Below are 20,697 nucleotides of genomic sequence, written 5' to 3'. Positions count from 1 at the left end.
CAAATCAATGTTGCTAAATTGTTTTTGCATGAAGTCCCACATGCAGATGCTAATTTGAGGTTAGATGAGGATTCATTTGTTGCATGATGCAATTTGAGACCTTGTTATGCTGACTAATGTATGCAATTAGCCCATTACAGATTATAGTTTTAGTGGTTTGCGTTGCTATTATCGAATGTATTGTTATTCAAATGCTGCATAGATTGCATCTTTTTCGCCGTTACGGACAGCTATTAATGTTCATTTACATTTATCATTTGGTGTTGAGACACATTTATATCGTGCTAGCTTTGTTAATATAGGGAAATAAATTCATTAACTTTGAATGAACTGGTGTGGTTATTCATGGCCGAAAGGTCATGGTTCGCCGAAATGTTTTCTGGATTAATTGTGAAGTGTTATGTTGATCAGGGCATTGCTTATGTTCGTTATTGATTATTGATTTGATTAAATTGACTAATCTCGGGTGAAGAGAGCCCCACTTGGTCAAAAGATTCATCGACCCAAGAGCGTCCAAATACAGGTAATTTATTAGGACGGAACGCTCTATCACGTCTCACGTCAAACGTCTCAACTCCGTCTTAGTACTGCAGAAATGTTTTCTTTCGTCGGATCCCAAGGCTTCTCTATCCACAGGGTGCTACGTGAGGAGACGTGGAGATGACATTCTACGATATATGAAGGTAAACTTGGTGCGTGAATGGTCAGTCACAAGGCGCTGCGAAACACTCGTGTTACAGGAAGAGAAGGATCAATAAGCACAACCGGGAACAGCGATGGGTAAAAATCTTCTGACGTGGTAGTGCGCACACAAACCCAGTCCTTGGACACAGTTGTGCAGCCCATCCAATGCCACTTACACATAGGGCTGGTAGTTACTGGAGTCTCAAATACCATCCTGTTAGCACAATAGTGTCCTTGGCACCCCATGGAGATCTTGTGTGGTTTCAGCCACAACTCCAGGACCCAGAAGGTGTGCAAGTGGCATTTACTGTGCTTGAAGCCCCTCCCCCGCAGCACTATGGAGCTCATTTTCTCCAGCTAAATCCTACAGTGAAGTTGTGCTCTCACATTATTTGGAGGCCATTTTGTGAGACCCTGATGTTCAGGTAGTCATTTTGTGAAGAGAGCACCTGTCTATAAAAGCCAACCGTTCTCTCCTCCACTTGTTCAACATCATGTTGGATTTGGAAAGGAGAGCATTTATTCAGCTTCAGAAGAGTACACAAGCTACAACACAGAGGTGAAGGGCTTACAGAGGCGGTCACAACTTTGAGTGAGGCTTGGAGTGTGTTGTGTGAGTAAAATCCTGGAAGCACAGGAGTGGTTGTTAAACAATGGAGTACAAGAGCTTTGGGGCAAACATTTGAAAACAAGAGTACTGGTGTGACACACTGGACCACAAGAGAGTGGTAAGAGATATCTGAGCACAAGAGCATTTGGTGTGAGACATTGGAGCATTGGGTGCTAGACATTAGCACAAAATATACATCTGGTACAAGACTTGGGAGCATTTGGGTGGGCTCGATCACAAAGGATGGATGACAAGAAAGGGTGCATCCTTTGAAAGCAATCATTGTTGCAAGGTGTTTCTGTAGTGGTGAAGGGCATTGATTTGTAATCAAACACAATGTAAATTACAATAACCCTACAAGTAGAGTCCCAGGAAGGATTATAAAGTAGTGGTACTTGACCAACTTTAGCCTCTCCCTAAACATTTGATACTACCACCAGTAAAGGAACACTTGTTCTGTGTGCAACATGTAGCTTTTGTTATTGGGATGGAAGGAAGACATGTGAGTGCTCCTTTCTTGTTATATTAAAATTCATCCAGTGCCTTTCTCACAGTGTAGATATGCCTGGGACCCAAATTATCAAGAAGGCAAACACAACATCAGCATTTGCATGCAGGATTCAACTGGTCTTTTGTTCCCCTTTAACACTGGATTATTTTTACAGTTTTATCCATTCTGCCCCACTCCTAGGAAGATGACTTTCACCAGTGGTGGGCTCAAACTACTTCGCGGATCCAGTGGTCTACAACCTTTTCATTAATAAGATCTACCTTATTACATGAAAATCTTACTGAAATACTAAGGGATATTACCCCTGTTGTAACAGTAATCACATTCATGGCCACCATATGGAAGATTACCAGCAGTGATCACCTCAATGCATGAGACATGCATGCACCATTAATGTTGAAACAGCTTCATCTGTTTGGAATGCTTCTGCACAGGTAATACATAACAGCCATAGCCAAACCTGTCTCCAGACCAGTTTCATGCTCTATGGGCAAACCGCCATAGACATCAATCCCAGATGAAAGGAAGCCGGGATGCTAAGGATGCTGATCTGGTCAATGGGGTACTTCCTGGGGCCACCCCTCAGTCCAGGAATACGCTGGGTCGACTTCAGGCACGGAGGTCTTGGTCACTCGTACTCCAGGTGTAGCCACTGTTATATTGGTCTCCGGTCACAGAAGAGCCAAAGGCTCCCATTACCTGCGGCTAGTGATTGTCTTGGATGACCAAACTGCACTGACGACTCTCGTGGATCTAGCAGACTTGAGTGGAACTTTTCAGTGTCAGGGTTCGAGCTCCTGGGATGTGCTTCAGCGGCAAACATGCATTTGTGGCTGCAAACTTTGCCAAAGCGCCTTCTTCAGCTTTTGTGACCCTGAAGCTGTACCAGAAAGTCAGCCAATTGACTACTGGAGTTTACTTCTTATGTCTGGGATTCGGGGATGACTTTTCTGTGAGCAGGGCACCACATGCACTGTCCTCTATTTGCTAGCCCTGGAGCAGCAGGTGCAGTCCAGTCTTTAGTGCAGCTTCTCATTTCCAGGTCTAGGGAAGATCAGGGCAGTCCTTCTCCAGTCTTCTCTCCAGTTTAGATGTGATCTGAGGTCTGGGACCACGAGGGCCATGTTTATGTTCATAACTTGCCCTTGGTGGATGCGGACAATACTAGCCAATGGACTACCAGGTCCCCTTGAACCTCATGATAATGTCCTGCAATGTGTGGCATTTAGGTATCCTAGAGAGCAATATTCTGCCCACTTCCAATATAAGGGAACACTTCTTTCGGTGTATGGCGCTTGGTAGCCCACCATAAAGGTGTAGCTATCTGAGGGCTTCATGCCCACGGGAAAACCGGTTTGGAAACTGTATTTCCCTCTCTTTCCCCAGTCCCAACCTGTCTACCTGAACCCAGGACAGAATAACAGTCCCTCTAGTATGTATCTGCTATTTGCCCTTCAATTGGGGCTTCCACTTTGAAATTCGCTTTTTGGGCTCACGCCCTATTCGGCTTCCTTCCTGGGAGAGGAAACATCCCTCCCAACAGTAGGTCTATACCGTTTCTCTTTCTGAGAGATGTTCACACCTCTCCCCCAGGAGGGCAGAAGGCTGTCTTGTGGGCAGCAGCTCTGAGTGGCCACTGAAAAATTTGGGCAACAGAGTGGCAAATTTCTAAAGTTGCCTTTTATTCAAAGGTTACATTAAACTTGACATGCGCATGAAGTCGGGTTTAATGTAAAGATTATTTTAATACCTTGAAGTACAAACGTTATCAGTCCCATTCAGGAGTTAGCATAGCAGAGTTGTCAGCGTGAAACCATGTACTTTACAATGGGGCTACTAGCCTTGCCACAGAAAAAAACAGCAATTTGGGTTTTTTACTGTTAAGACATATGGAAATACATGTCCTACTTGACAGGCCTACCATAAGGGTGACTTATACATATTAAAATGAGAGGTCTGGACTTAGTTTAAATAGCAAAGTCAAGTTAGCAATTTAAAACTGCAGTACTAGTGTACAGCAGTGGCGTAGTGTGGGGGGTGCAGGGGGGGCCGGCCGCACCGGGCGCAACATCTTGGAAGAGACTCAAGTGCTAAAATCCAAGGGTTAGGGGGCGCAAATTACTTGCCTTGCCCCGGGTTAGGGGGTGCAAATTACTTGCCTTGCCCCGGGTGCTGACAACCCACGCTACGCCACTGGTGTACAGTGGCTGGCTGGGAGACATGTTTTACTTTGCCATACTCAGGATGGCACAATAAGTGCTGAAGCCCATGAGGTACATTTTAACTTACAGGCCCTGGTACCACTGGATACCACATACTAGGGACTTATAAGTAACTTAGCCTTTGCCCAGTGGGTATAAGTAAAAACAAACGTCTGAGGGCCAGAACACTGGCATTATGGTCTGGTTAGCTGCCCTCAGTGCACTTTCAAGTCGAAAAACCAACAGCATCAGTCTAAAACTTTGGGAGTGATCCTGCAAAAAGAGTAATTTCTTTACAAATATATTTTGGAAATTCAACTATGTATTTCTAAATATAAGCTTAAGAGCACTGAAAATACACAGATTTTAGTCTTGAATACATGCTTTGTAATTTTGGTTTTGGTATGCATATATGAATTCAACTAAGCACAAGCCAAGAATTTAGTATACTGAGCTGCTACGTAGGAGAGCTACCCACATGTAGCAGGAGAGCTACCAGTGGCTCAGGAGCTGCTCATTGGAGAAGCCTGGTCCAAAGCCTGACAGATTTCTGTTGTGTTCCCCTTTTCCTCCATCATTTGCTGCAAGGCATAGTTTTCAGTACTGTCTTCAAGTGGCCGAGGATTCCTGAGAGTTGCCAATGGAAGAGGAAGGAATGTCGTGCATTATAATAAGTAGCATGTTATGCAGAAATAAATACTTATTTTTTTCCCTGATGAACCAGTCGTCGCTCATCACAACACATTCCCGGCTTTGGCAATGCTGATAATATCTATAAAAGGAACGCTGCAGGTTCTGTTAAGGTGCACAGATAAGTCTAACGGTTCTACAGCAGATTTTACAAGTTCTTTAATGCACAACTTGACAAGATGCAGCCACAGTAGGGGTGACATCGTGTATAACTTGCTGACCTACTTCCTTGCAAGCACACTGCATCCAAATGTGATCAAATGGAGAAACGCTTGAAATACCTACGATTAAAATTCTACTGTATATGATGTCAATTAATCAATTGGTTGATTGATTTAAAACACGATTGCATTCATTCAACTGCATCATTTAATAATAACGACCTCGTAAAGGACAAACCTGAGGAATCAGCATTATTGATCCGCATATCAAGGCGCTTAGCAAAAGGAATGGAGCACACGTATTTCTTCTGCCTAGTTTGTCCATCCCAATACATGCTAGGATGTATGATGGAATCTCCACGAGACCTGTGAAGCAGAATTCATATTATTTTATCAGTGGGGTTAGCGCAAGTGTTCATGTGCTTTAAAATGTAATTTTTGTTAGAAATTGTTTCATACGTTTACTAATAAACAGGCACGCTATACTAGGTGTAAGGTAATAAGCCATAAAATCTAATTCTCTATTACTGTCTGTAATTAAGTGGAACCACTTTGAAACTGCTGAGAGGTGGCACACGTGTGTACACAGAGATTACTTTTTGGAAAAACATATATATTAACCAAGAATTGCACGGTTCCAAAACTTTACTCGGGAGCCTACTGTTCTCACTGCTGAATGCTGGGATTGCATAATACCAAGGTGGTCTCGTCTTTACTCCAGCTCATGCCTCTTTCTCCCACCACCCTACACATCATGTCTCTTTTATCTAATTTTGCACCCCCTTCTTTTTTCACATTTTGCTTCCTCTTTCTTTTCCCCTATTTTAACACTCTTTGTCATACTGTGTGTAGAAATCTGATGCCGAACAATAAGTCTCTATCGCTTAAAGTCTAAAAGTGAGAGCCAGAATCCCTTTCAAATTAAGCACTGGGACTATATGCAAATAATATATTTCAATAAACAAATAAAGGCAACATTTAGTTTTTCTTATATTCGTAGACATCAAAGCAAGTTATACTAACAATAGCACGCAAGGTTAAACTCAATTTTAATTTCAAGAAACATTTTATTATCGTTTCACATAATACATGTTCTGGTCCAGACTTCTTGAGTTATGAAAGTATAAATCAGATCTTTTTCCACCTTTAATACCATGATGAAATATACGCAAGCCTAAATAAAGGAAATACATCGTATTCACTTGTCAACAACTCTTCAGGAACATTTCTAAGCTATATACAACACAAAACATTCAAAAGTGTGAGAACTCATTTTTGCCCAAATTTACACTTAAAACACAATATTAAAATGAACACTCGATAAACTCTCGAAATCCCAGAAGCTATTTATTCAAAATCTCTCCAGTCTCTATGAAGAATTCAGCTTCTCATTCAAAGTTTCTCAGAATTCCACGTTGGCCAATAACAGAAGTTAGCCGTAGGCAATCAGATTTTTAGATGAATAGCAATTATGCATGCAATGTCACATCACTATCAGAGTTTTCCTATGACATATTCGCCAGGTAAAACTAGAGAGAATATTTCCGCTGCAAAATAAGCGAGAGTATGAGAAATAAATGCAAAAATCGGAGCAGAAACACCAGTTTCCCGAGCAATGTCTCAGGAGACAATAAGTCCGGGTACCAAAATAAAAGTGGACCCATTAGAGAAGAAGATACATACAAAGAGGTAATATCACTGAAATCAACAGTAAAATCTGGCCCTCAACTGCTAAAAGCCGACCCACACACTATCTGTCAGACCGGCCAGTCGGTCACTGCCTGATTGCCATGTACGCCAGTCCGACCCTGCCCACAATATTGAGAGTTCCGTGCATGGCACTGTGACATCGGAAGTCGGAATTAGTCGGAATTAGGGCCATATTGCTAAAATTGACAATCAAGTAGGAGAAACCACATTGACATTTTTGACATTACAGAGGTGTGGAAAAAAGACAATGGTCCTAGACAAACAGATAGACACAATCCCCACCAGTTTGCTGATAATTATAAAACATAAAACCACTTCCATTTAAGCTGGAGTGACATCACACCAAGGAAGGAAATTAAAGCAAATAATTTTACCCCTGGACTCTTTAACTGTGTAGCCACCACGTCTATCCTCGTCATTCAGAGTCCCGAACAATGTGTTAAAATTATTAACAGTACTTATTTAATGTATTTATTTATTTTCTGGGTTTATTTATTACAAATTGAGAACTATAACTCATAGGGCTGTGAGTCAATGGATCCATATAGGTGAAATCAGCGATTAGACCGATTAAGATCAAACTATTAACAAGTGAGGTTTGACTTCAAGGTGGTGTGTGTGTGTGTGTGTGTGTGTGTTGCTTATTCATGAGAGAAAGGTGGTTAGCAGTGAGGAGGTGATAAGGTCAACCGAGTCTCTGTCATGGATCGCAGCGTATCAGGGCACTGTGGCTGTCCCTTTACTTGGCAACAGCATCCCAAGATAGCAGTTGTCAGTTGTTTGAAAATAGAAACGTTTCTTCGAAAGCAGCAACGTAGACTCTCCTCTTTGAATGCATCCCAGGGCCCCAGGCCCTCTGGTCCTAGTAAACGGCCTAAATTAATCCCTTCTGTTTCATCATTAATGGCGGATCGTTTGCAAGTCAGTTGTGAGGAAGGCGTTATATGCAGAGTCTTTAAAATCGCACTGGACGATGTAAAAAAGGGCTGAATGTTTTTTTCATTTACTGGTCACTAACATGGATTTAGTACAGAATTTTCCAGTCTGTAACGAAATTACGAAACTGTGGCAGGATAGAACTTCTGAAAGATCTATGCAATTAAGGGCTAGGACAGGGGCAACACGAACTCGAATAAGCACGAGTTCTGGAGTACCTAAGAAGGTCCAAAATAGATTTTCTTCCTACAGGGCACTATACTTTTGTATAAGCTGTACTGTATTGTTAGAAATTGGGTCTCTAGTTGGCAGTGGTTTGCACCCTGTCTAAGTAGGGACCCTCACCCTAGTTATTGCAAGGGAGCCACACAACTAAGATCACCCCTGCTCACCCCCTTGGTGTTTTGGCATGAGCAGTCCGGCTTATCTCAGAGGCAGTGTGTAAAGTATTAGTACCCACACCCAGCAACACAGTGAACACACCACAATAATACTTCACTCCAGTTTAGAAAAATAGCCAATATTTATCTAAGTTAAACAAGACCAAAAGTAGAGAGATCAACACAAGCAAAGATACACATTTTTAAAGATTAAGGGTCTGATTGTGATCTTGGCGGATGAGATAGACCGTTACAAACGTGACCGATATACCGTCCGCAATATCACAAGTTTCATAGGATATAATTAAACTTGTAATACGGCGGACAGGATATCCATCACATTTATGACATTGTATCCCATCTGACAAGATCATAATCATGCCCTAAATCACAGCACAGAGTCGGGAAGGTGAGGGGTCGCTAGAGCTGGTGCAGCGTTGGTTCCTTACTGCGAGGCAGGGGAGGTGAGGCTTTGGTTCCTTACAGTTGCAGGGGAGGTGATGTGGCATTGGTGCAGAGGCTTGAGTTCCTTACGATCTAGCGGGGTTGATTAATCCAGCCGGTCAAGACGCAATGCATCAACTTAGTAGTGTTGTGCTCACACCACAGGGGCTGTGGGGAGTCAGAGTAGGGTGTCATAGATGTTGGTGACACTGCACTCAGGACTCACTCTGTGGCAGAACTTCAGAGGAGATGTGGCGGCATCGGGCCTGTGGAATCAGTCGCGGTCATTGCCCTCAGTGGGGACGGCGACCAGGTGCAGGCAGTGGCATGGAGTAAGACATCGGCCCCGGTTCTGAATTCACTTTGGAGTCGATGTACTTGGTTTCTTCTGGGTTACACAAGAACTCACTGCCAAGGCCCCAGGAACTGGATTTGGCACCACTTGGCAAGTCAGGACTCTAAGTGAGAGAGCCCAAGTGCTGGTAGATGAAGTCTTTGATGTTACTGAGACTTCTAACAGGATGCAAACACAGTCCAAGCCCTTGGAGAACCTTGGGAAGCATGATGTAGAAAGCAAAGTCCAGTCCTTTCACTCCCAGGACAGAAGCAGCAAGCAACAGGCCACCACTGCAAAGCAACATGCAGAGTGGCAGTCCTTTCTACAGCATCTAGCTCTTCTTCCTGGCAGAATGTTCTCAGTTCAGAAGGATTCTAACTTTGTGGGGTCAGAGGTCCAGTACTTATACACATTTCTTCCTTTGAAGTAGGCACACTTTAAAGTAAAGTCTTCTTAGCGCACAAGACCCTGCCCTTCCTGCCCTGGCCCCAAACACACTCCAGGGGGTTGGAAACCGCTTTGTGTAAGGACAAGCACAGCCGTATTCAGGTGCAAGTGTCAGCTCCTCCCACCACTCTAGCTCAGGAAAACCAATCAGGATATGCAAATGCAGGACACACCTCAGCTCCCTTTTGTTTGACTGTCTAGAGTGAATTCACAAACAGCCTGTTGGAAATGGCCCTTTTTGCAGGATCATCCCTAAAGTTTTTGCCTCCTTCCTCCTATTTTTTCAGACCAGTTTTTTTGGCTTTAGGACTCCGGACACTTTACCACTGCTAACCAGTGCTAAAGTGCATATGCTTTCTGTGTAAATTGTATTGTTGATTGGTTTATCCATGATTGGCATATTTGATGTACTAGTACGTCCCTTGTAAAGTGCACTAAAGGTGCCAAGGGCCTGTAAATCAAATGCTACTAGTGGGCCTGTAGAACTTATTGTGCCACACACATAAGTAGCCCTGTGACCATGTCTCAGATCTGCCACTGGAGTGTCTGTGTGTGAAGTTTTAACCTATCCAATTTGACCTGGCAAATGTACCCACTTGCCAGGCAGAAACCTTTCCTTTTACTACATATAAGGCACTCCTAATGTAGGCCCTAGGCAGCCCCATGGGCAGGGTGCAGTGTATTTAGAAGATAGGACATGTACTGGTGTGTTTTGCATGTCCTAACAGTGAAATACTGCCAACTTCAGTTTTCACTGTTGCAAGGCCTATCTCTCTCATAGGTTAACAAGGGGGCTGCCTTTAAATATCCTTAAAGTGCAGTTTCCCTTTGAGTGCAGATGGAGATGTGGAGTTCAGGGTCTCTGAACTCACAATTTAAAAATACATCTTTTGGTAAAGTAGTTTTTTAAATTGTTTGTTTGAAAATACCACTTTTACAACGTGGGCATTTTCTTGCTTAAACCATTCTGTGCCTCTGCCTGTTGTCTTGGTCAGACTGACAGTTGGGCTGTTGTGAATTCCCTCTAGACAGTGACACAAAGGGAGCTGGGATGTAGCCTGCATATCCTGATGGAGGGAGGAGTGGTCACTTACACCTGAAAAGGCTGTACCTGCCCTCACACAATGCAGTCTCTGACCCTCTGGAGTGTGTCTGGGGCCAGGCCTGGGCAAAGCAGGATCTTGTCAACAGTAGACACTTTCCTTTGAAGTATGCCTATTTCAAAGGCAGAAAGGGGTGTAAGTATTGGACCGAAAAACCCCAGACTTTTAGAATCTTTCTGGATCAACAGGAACCTCTGCCAAGGAGAAGAGCTGGAGGAAGAGTACTGCCCCCTTGCTGTGTTGCTTTGCTGGGTTGGCCTGAAGTTGCTGTTTCTGCCTTGAAAGAAAGCAAAGAGTGAACTTTGTTGTGTGTCGTGCTTAAGAAAGTTCTCCAAGGGCTTGGAATAGAGCTTGCCTCCTGTTGGAAGTCTCAGGGATATTAAAGACTTCAGTTTCATCTGCCTATAACACTGGGAACTGTGTGTTTTGTGCTGTTCAAGAAGAAAAACCACCAACGACGCAGCTGGCCTGCACTATGTCCTGCCGATGCCTCAAGGACTCGCACTACCCCGCTTCGCACCACAACCCTGGTCTCACTGATGCCACCATCTGATGCCGCCACCGAGCCGCTGCTTGCACTGTGACCTGTGGGTCCTGAACTCCGGCATCGCCTTGCTCACACCGCAGCCTAGGCATCCCCAACAATGCCACTCCTACTGAAACCGGCGTCGCTTCCTGCACCGTGGCCTGTGGACACCGCCTGTGAGGTACACAAAGCACCGTCCCGTTCCACACCGCAGCCCCGGTCCACCGACTTGGGCCTACCAATGACAACACTTCAGCAATGACGACGCTGCCTGCACTGTGACCTGCTGACACCACACGTCCCACCGCCCCGCTTCACACCGCAGCCCTGGTCTCACCGACGCTGCTGGACGACCATCACTGAGCCACTGATTGCACCATGACCTGTGGTCCCGCTTTGCACCGCTGCCCCGACACCATCCACGCCAGTGCTCCTGACTTCATCAGCCCAGAGTTCGATCAGCAACGCGTGTGACTTCAAGGGCTCGACGACTCCTGCACCCACTCCAGAACCGACCCCGCGACACCGCTCTCCGGATCTCATTGTGAGGATCACGATATCCTGCAATTGGTCTTCCCGACACCATAGCTGGCCCGCGACGCCACAGCCAGCCTGAACTGTTGGTTTTGTTGATCACGACGCTGCGATACCTCCAGGTGGAGCTATCGACTTCAAGGAACTGTATTTTTAAGTTAACTCTTGCAAAATTCATATCTTTATTACTGTATGTTGGATTTTTCTCGTTTTGGGCTTGTTTTACACAGATAAATATTGGCTATTGTTCTAAAACTGGTGTGGTGTCCTGTTTTAGTGTATGCACTTGTTACTGTGTGTTATGTGCAAATGCTTTACACATTGCTTCTGATATAAGCCTGACTGCTCGTACCAAGCTACCAAGGGGGTGAGCAGGGGTTATCAGAGAAGGTATCTCCCTTATCCTGACTAGGGTGAAGGTCCCTCCTTGGATTAAACATGGGGTTTTATTTTAGTCTTAGGCGCATGGTTAAAAAGTATCAGCTAAAACATTTTAAAAATGTACTCCTCATCATCATTTTTTTCAAGGAGACGGATACGTATATGCCAAGCAGCTGTGATGTACTTGCTAACCGCACAAGATAGGGGGGATGAAGTATCCCTAATCATGATCCTTAAGGCAGCCATACAATGTCTCATCCCCATATTTCTGCACACGGGTCGTAACCACTTCCGTCGCGCAATCATATATGCGGGGCATATAAACATAAAATGTAAAATAGATTCTGAAGTATGATTACAACTAGGACAAAGATCAGATCTTGGAGTCAAGCTCCGAGTACTACCGTAAGATTTAAGAGGCAGGCAACCATATCTGAACTGAATATACAGACTCTTACTTAGTGGGTCAAGAATTGTATCCATAAATGGTTCAAGATACGGATACCATTTAAAGTCAAAAAATTGTAAAGTCAATCTGCCATGTTTTGAGCACAGCAGATAGTTTTCCCTGACATACGTCCAGTAAACAGTTTTCAAATGGTTCTTCTGATCCTTCCTTATACTATCAGGATGGCTCCAAAACTCGCCGAGACCCAATCTATGGACCCATTTTGAGATGTGATTAAACCAAGGAATGGTAAGTACATTAGGTCTGTCTAGGATGTCTTGAATAGACTCCTTATATGTGGATAACTCAGAGGTGGTCCATACGCGGACCCAGAAAAGCAATGGTCGTAGGGCAATTACATCTGAGATGCATGAAAGACCAAGGTCCCAGAACATTGGCAGCAGTGGAGTATTACGAGGACAAGCCAAAGTTGACCCTACAAAGTTGTTTTCCCCCACTGCGAGCTTGCCAGTGTTCGAGGACCCCCAGATTTCTGCCCCATAGACCGCAGCACTCTGTGCCTTTGCTCAGTAGATTTTAATGGTTGGGGTAACCACTCTCTCAGAGGTAGACTTGTGGAAACGTAGAATAGCCCCAGATCTATGGGCCAGAAGAGCTAAACTTTTATCGATTTGGGCCACCCAATGCAGATTATTGCTAATTCTCACCCCCAGATAGTCTATGGAGCATACCTTGCCTAGGGGTGTACCATTATAAAAAATGGAATATCTCTTGGTAGGGCCACATCCCAGGGTCATAGGTTTAGTTTTGCTATGATTAAGCTCAAGTCCAAAATCATCACAAAACGAACTAAACTTATCCACAAGTACCTGAAGGCCCATAGGAGTTCTAGAGATCAGGAGGAAATCGTCGGCAAATAGCAAAATCGGAATTTTATGGTTATTCAGAGATGGAGCGTCGTTTTGGCAGTTGGTAATGACTTGCACCACCTCGTTAATAAACAATGTAAATAGGGTTGGGACAAGAACACAGCCCTGGCGCACTCCTCTCCTAATATCTATTTTGTTGGTGAGTTCCCCCTGTTTACCCCATCTAACTCGTGCAAATGTTTTTTCGTGTAACCTTTGAATTAAATGCACTAGGTTTCCTGGGATACCGATTTTGTTTAATACTCCCCACAATTTCTCTCTTGGAACAAGATCGAATCCAGATCTTAAATCTACCAAAGCAACGTAGAGTTTTTGCTTGGATAGGGTGACGTACTTCCAAAATAGTATTTTTAAGTTGTGAGCTAAGAGACCCAAACTCCATATAGCTATCTGCTTCCTATGAGAAATTACACTTAAAAGATACTTTAAGGCAATGCCCATGTTACCCTATGGGAGAGATAGGCCTTGTAATAGTGAAACCGAATTTAGCAGTATTTCACTATCAAGACATGTAAAACACACCAGTAGATGTCCTACCTTTTAAATACACTGCACCCAACCCATGGGGCTGCCTTGGGCCTACCTTAAGGGTGACTTACATGTACCAAAAGAGATGGTTTTGGCCCGGCAAGTGGATACACTTGTCAGGTCAAACTGGCTGTTCAAAACTGCACACACAGACACTGCAGTGCAAGGTCTGAGGCATGTTTACAGGGCTACTCCTGTGGAGGCCAGAATCAGTGCTGCAGGCCCACTTGTAGCATTTGATTTACAGGCCATGTGCACACATTGTGCACTATACAAGGGACCTTCTAGCAAATCAAATATGCAAGTCATGGATAAATCGATCACCAATACCATTTTGACAGATAGCACTTGCACTTCAGCACTGATCAGCAGTGGTAAAGTGCCCAGAGTTCTAAAACCAGTAAAAGCAGGTCGGAAAAGATAGAAGGAAGAAGGCAAAACGTTTGGGGATAACCCTGTAAAAAGGGTAATTTCCAACATGTATCCTTAGTTTTGCAATCACCACTTAACCTCATTGATATATATACATACACAGTTATTGATTTAAAAAATAAAATAATAGAGAAGTTGAGTTTCCCAAATAGATAACTTGAATTTCAAGATTGTCACGGATAAAATCAACTTCTGATGCTGCTCTTGTAACAGCAAATAAGGCACCACAAACTTGAATTTAGATAATATTTAAATTTAAGAAATGTTTGTAAAAGGATGCCAGCCAATGCTAGTTAGTTTTATGTCCCTACATGAATAAAGGGTCAGCACTTACTGTGCAAAGTTAGAAACCATATACAATACTAATGCATGGACCTAAAGAAATTCACGAATACAAGAATTGACCCTGTGTGTATCTATCACATTAATCTGCTGATAACCCTGCAACTCTTTGAACACCTATAAATTATTTTAGGATATTTCTAGTTAGCATTTATATTTAGATTTGTGCTTATGATGATAGATATTTTTTTCACCTTTTTAGGAATAGTGCTAACACATGGTAATTGTATGTTACAATTCATCTATCCAGTTCTATCTAGTTAAATGGCTTGCTTGCAAAATGCTTCACTCAAACCATTTCTTGTATGTATCTTCTTCGGCGAAATACTGCATTTGATGCCAGTCCCAAGTATTGTATTGTGTCCTGACTTAATCTTCTTCAACTCTATGTTCAATGAGAAACAAAACTGTTGCATTAAACTTCATTACAATCCTCAGTGGTATGTTTGCTGTCTTACAACGAGTTCATAAATTCTTCCTTTTTTGCACATCATCTGATTATGTTTGTTGTTGATGAGTAAAGAAGTAGAATGTTTGAATTGTAGAAATAAGCACACAAATCTACCAATAGTGCACTATTATGAATAGTAAAAGCCTTTTTGCCATTTGCTCTGCGGCACTGTACTTTGCTGTATATTTTATAAGAATGAAATGCATTCAGTCACAATTATCTGTGTATTTGCTCAGAAATTGCTGTTCAGAGAAAGTGCTTAAAGTAACTCAAATGTGTTGTGAGCTCTGAAGACCTTTGACGTTTGCCTCATGCAACTCGGTAATATAGCATGATATGGGTGCTTGTATTAATTCTTTATAATATGATATTCTGAAATCCCCGTATATAAATACAGCTCTGATTTCTTTATAATACATTGGATTCTGCAATCTCTTTATAAAAACTTTTCTATAATATCTTCATATTAAACTACTTGTGGCGTTTGACACACCCAGTCACATATTATAAAGAAATTCTGTAGCCACTCATCTGTGATAACTTATTACAGATGAGTACTGACGTCACAACACCTACTGCAAGAGCCAGCACTGAGAAGAAAGGCAGGTCTGGAAATTTAGCATAATTAAAGCAGCTGTTTAAAGAAGGAAAACAAAACACCGCTTTTAATTTTTTTGCTCTGCTTTTCTAGCTGCACCCCGCCAAGTAGAAAGGAGCCATTTATGGTAAAATGTTTATATTTTACACTCCTTAGGTAATTGTAGAAAACTTGGCTTCTGCATGTTTCTACACATTCTAAGCTACTATAACCTTGTTTTAAAAAAAAATTACGTGTACTAAACTGACGATAATATATTTTTGCATCAAATATCTACCAGCTTTTTGATGTGTTTAATTTTGCACTCTCTAGATTCTATTTGTATTCCTTATGTTTGCAGACCTGCTCTGTCTTTCATATAAAAGAGCTATCCACCAAGAAATTAAGTGGTTTGTGAAAAAAAGCGATGGTGTGGCCATGTACTTTAAGGAATAAAGTATCCCCTACCATACATGATAAAGATATTGCGAGTAACCTGGCAGCTTTATGACTTTTTAAAGGAACTCAGCTTTTGGCCTCGTTCCTTAATATGGTAATCGAATCTCTTAGTGACTTGCAATATCCTTATCATGTACAGCAGGGGTACGTCATCTCATATATAATTCCTTGCGGCCTGCAATCCCTGTTTAAAAGCCTATCCCTAATTTCCTTTTTAGTTGATTTGTGATGTCTTTTGTCACATAAAAATAACCAATCAACGTAGCTGCTGAACTGTAGTGAGATATAATAGTTGAATTTTGACCTCAGAATGCCTGCTGCCAGAACCAGCAGCCAAGGTGAAATGCAGGCCGTAGTGCATAATTGGAGCTGCAGTTAAAAACAAGCATTTGCAATGCACTAGGGTCTCGCATTTGTAGGAGTTACGGCTGTTCACGTTTGTAAACTCCCAACAGGATTTTTCTTGCATTAAAAGAAAAAAATTGCGCGATCGTGCTGCTACACTTCACACGTAATAATACCTATCAGCAAAAGTGCAATTATGTACGTAACCGGCAAAAGTACAATTAACTGTGTAACAAGGTCGATGGTATGCGAAGCGCTCAACTTCTGCCCAGCGAGATCGCGCTGCGAAAATAGAAAAAAAGTAGTCCACAAACCCAGCGAGCCTCGCATGTTTTCTGTACTTGGTCGCTGCGCCCGACGAGGGCTAACCACCGGAAAAGGCATGACGTATGTGTGCCTTCCACTAATCAAAAGAAGCGGATTCTAACAGGCAAGCCAACATGCCAATGAAAGACACTGACGTGACGTCGACGGGGCTCCGAACCCTTTTGTAATACCTAAAGCGCCTCGCTAGCGATACGCATGCGCGAGCGCATGCAACGCAGGCTCGACCCTAAAAATAAAAACTGGCTTTTCATTCTCTGTTTTTGAACAAAAAGGAACCATTTATGGCAATGTTTGTTTTCAAACTGCAGGACATTCTGATAAATACAGAACTTCTTAGGATTTGTATACACATTCAGTCTCAGCATTTTTAAAATCTGATTACATTAATAGAATATCTTTTTGCAACAAATTAATTACTAGCTGCTTTTTGATGTGCTTAATTGCGCACTAGATAATGCTTTGACTCTTCATGTCAGCAGTCATACTGTCTCCAAGACACCAATCATTTAAGAGGTTTGCTGTAAGGGAGACATGGTTCCCATGTATTATAAATTATTAACCCCCCTGGTACCCCCTGCTTTGCATTATTTGGATAACGAACAACACTTTCAAGTATATGACTTTATAAAGAAACTCAGCCTCCAAGCACGTTCCTCAGTCACGGACCTACTCAGTGACTTGCAATATCCTTATAATGTACATCAGTGAGCACTTTATTCCAGGTTATTCTGAAGATTTCTAAATTATTTCACTGTGTGCCAAGGAATGAAAAAACAGGATTCAAGCCATGCCAAGACTACAGGAAATAGATATTGTCATTGTCCTGCACAAGGTCTGCCTATGCTTTTTGGGCTCTGCGCACAAATTCAAGTGTGTTCATATGTACTCAGAGGTTATCAAAGACCAGGAACGAAAATTTACATCACCAAGCACAAAAAGAGGTTGTGGTCAAAGTAAAGCTCATGGTCCGATTCTTGGGGCTGTTTTCCCGAAAAGCCCACTTTTCACTTGAAGTCTTCTAGTAAGTGGAAATCAAAGACCACATCCCCATCCCACCACTTGAAGTCCAACAATAAAGACAAAGGCATCAAAACAAAGGTTGCGCTCGTCCATAGTCCCTGGAATCCACAAAGAAAGCACAGCTGCTACTAGGTATTGCAAGAAGCAGGAGGGAGTAGAGTACTGATACTTTGCTAGGAGGTGCTATACCTCTGGAGGTGGCTGGACAGCAGAACATCTCCATAGCCTCTAACCACCTAGAGGGGTTCTTAAATACCAGAGTTGACAGAGTGAGAAAGTTACATCTAGCTGACCCTAAGAGGCTTTCCTAATCCATAGTGGCACAGAACATCTTCAACCAAAAGGGGTACATCCTTGTTGGATTTATTCTTCACCATCAAGAAAGTGCAGTGTAAACAATTCTGTCTTATGTTTCTTCCATAACACCCACTGAGTGATGCATTCTGACATAAATGGAAGGATGGGTTCCTGCATGCCCTTCCTCTACTTTCTCTTCTGGCTTGGGTTCTGAGAACGATTAAGTCAGAGTAGATCCAAGTCATTTTTATCACCCTAGAATGGGCCCAGACAGAGTGGTACCTTGTGCTCCTAGGCCTGAGCAATTGTCTGTTGATTAGACATCCACTTTAAGAGGCCTTCTGTCTCAGCACTAGTGCAGGGCCCTGGATCTGAGTCTCCACAACTTATACCTCCCTGCATGGAGATTTAGTGGCAGCAACTAAATGTGTGTGATAGAGGTGCTCAATGTCATCCTTATGAGCAGACGCCCTTACACGAAGTCTATCTATGCTGGGCACGGAGAAACGTTTGTCATTTGGTGTGGTGCCAGAAACACAGACCCCTTACAAGCTAAACAATTTGAATGTCCCATTCTCTCATTAGCTGAGTAAGGCCTTGAAGTGGGCACAGTGAAAGGTTATTTGTTGGCGTTGTCAGCCTTCTTGGGTTTAGCAGACCAAGCACTGTTGTCTAAAGGACCATTTGGGTGTTTTGTAGAAGAATTTACACACATTTTCCTCCGAGCCAATAGTGATGTCTAAGTGGGACCTTTTTTGGACTTGACACTTCTTATGTGCACATCCTTTGAGCCGATGCATAGCTGCTCCTTGACGCTCTTGACTCTGAAAACCACCTTACATATTACCATCATGTCAGCAGGACATGTGAGTGAACTGCAGCAACCTACAGCACCCTTTTACCAGAAAAATTGGCATGGAGAACAAGGGCAGCATTCCTTCTGAAAGTCATTACACTCTTTCACGTTGGTTAATCGATCATTCTGCCAGCATTGTTTGCTTCACCTCACCCCTGGAATGAGGAAGGGGGACTCCATTGTATTGAACCCAAGAGAGTGCTTGGTTTTTACATTGACAACACAAAGGAATACTGGATGAATGGTTAGATCTTTGTGGGTTTTCAGGTTTAAAAAGGGACAAGGCAGAACAAAAGAGGGCTTTCAGAAGGTGGATAGACCTCTTTCTCAAAATATGCACCATAATGGTCAAGGAGCAGCCTTCTGAAAGCCTGTGGGCCCATTCCAGCAGGGCTAATCCCACTACAATGGTGTTGGCCAGAGGGGTGTCTGTTCTAGAGTTCTGCCAGGCTGTGACGGTGTTGGTGGATACATTCATGAAATCAGGTTTTGCAGGAATCCCAGTTTTTTTTACTTGATTCAGCATTACATCTTGGTTTGAGTCCACTTCACAGATCCTTCACCTTTGGGAGGTACTTTTATGGTATCTATTCCAAAAATGAGGAATCTGTCATTAGAAGAATCCATCAGAAGAACAAGCTACTTACCTTTGGCAATGCTTTTTTCCGCTGGATGCTTTAGCTAACTCGAACTTCCTCACTGCTCTCAAAGGCAGGAGGGCTGGAATGATGAATAAATACAAAGACAACAGTCATTTGAACAGAGTCTGTTTAGAAGGACATTGATACTGGTAAAGAAGTGCAGAGGAGTAACCAAAACAAAGAATATTTAAAAATAAGTGGAGCTATCATATTCTAAGAAATCCAAAGGACGAAATATAGTGAGATGGAACTCCACAAAAAAAGCAGTAATAATAAAAGCAAGAAACTATATAGCTATGGGATAAGAGCATTGTAGATTTCACAGTGGTGAAAAGGCACGTACAACAAAGTTGAACAGTTGTAACTCTTTAGCATCAGGGTGGTTAAACCCGTATACAATGCTTTAACATGACATTACTCAGAAGTATTGTCACGTAGTGAAATACAGAGTAAAACTAGAGAAAAGCGTGAAAATAACACAATATGTGCAAAGCCTAAAAAGGAACACGCATTTTGAATTAGTTATAGTTATAGACAGAGGGGAGGTAGAAGAGTGAAAGAAAATAATGTAATTCTTGGAAGTGATGATGACAAGAAAACACAAGCGCACCCATGATTGTACAGCTGTCCTACAGGCAAACACAGAAGAGCAAGACGGCCTGAAAAAGAGAATGGAGAAGAAGCTATGGGATTTTCAAGCAAACGATAAAAACAGACAGCCCAAAAAATATTAAATGACAAGTCGGTGATTTGTAGAGAGGGCATTCATCTTTGTACAAGCCAAGAGGCAGAAAGGCCCAATTAGAAAGGTAAGAATAAAACGCCAATTAAAGTGGACTGTGACACGAAGTGAAAATGAGAAAAGAGTGTCAATAAGAAAAGTGTCATCAACTGTGCCAAGAGCTGCAGCCATATCCGGAAGAATAACGACAGAAGCACTGTTGTTTTGGTACGCTCTAGTAATAACGTTGTGCATGTTAAGAAGAACAGCCTTGGCAGAGAAGGCAGAGTGAAACCCATATTAAGCATGCCAAGAAGCACACTGGAAACGAACAAGATGTTACAGTATTTTTGGAAGAAACCCGAGTGATATGTTAAGAGACAGCCTTCAGAATAGGAAGAATGGCAATATCGCTTAGGCCGCAGGAATGATACTGGCAAAAAAGACGTTTTAAACACTGACACTAATTAAAACAAGTTTGGGGGGAAGGATTCCTAAGTGGGTGACAACAGCAACAGGAAATCAGAGCGGAGACTTCGAAATTGAAGAAAAGTAGGAAGCAAATAGTGGGGGAAAGGAATAGCTAAAGAGAGGGTATCGATTTTAGAGGAAAAATAGGAAGAATGTGTGATAGCAGGGGAAGAGGGAGAGAATAAAAGTACATTTATAGTATAGACATGTTAACGAAATTAGGAAAATAAATGCAAG

The 20,697-nt window shown here is 42.6% G+C and overlaps 1 protein-coding gene across 1 annotated transcript in view; it reads right to left on the bottom strand.

The window, feature by feature from the left end:
- SLC22A16 (solute carrier family 22 member 16) overlaps positions 1 to 20,697 on the bottom strand; it is a 240,291-nt gene that overhangs the window by 93,312 nt on the left and 126,282 nt on the right. Inside the window, exon 5 of the mRNA XM_069234612.1 lies at positions 5,096 to 5,223. Within this exon, the coding sequence (XP_069090713.1) occupies positions 5,096 to 5,223 (128 nt within the window). The remainder of the gene's footprint in view (positions 1 to 5,095; positions 5,224 to 20,697) is intronic.

This window comes from Pleurodeles waltl, chromosome 5, assembly GCF_031143425.1.
Source record: "Pleurodeles waltl isolate 20211129_DDA chromosome 5, aPleWal1.hap1.20221129, whole genome shotgun sequence".
In the NCBI taxonomy this organism is placed as follows: domain Eukaryota; kingdom Metazoa; phylum Chordata; class Amphibia; order Caudata; family Salamandridae; genus Pleurodeles; species Pleurodeles waltl.
The sequence above is the reverse complement of the archived record's forward strand: the minus strand, read 5'-3'. Positions and strand labels throughout refer to the sequence as shown.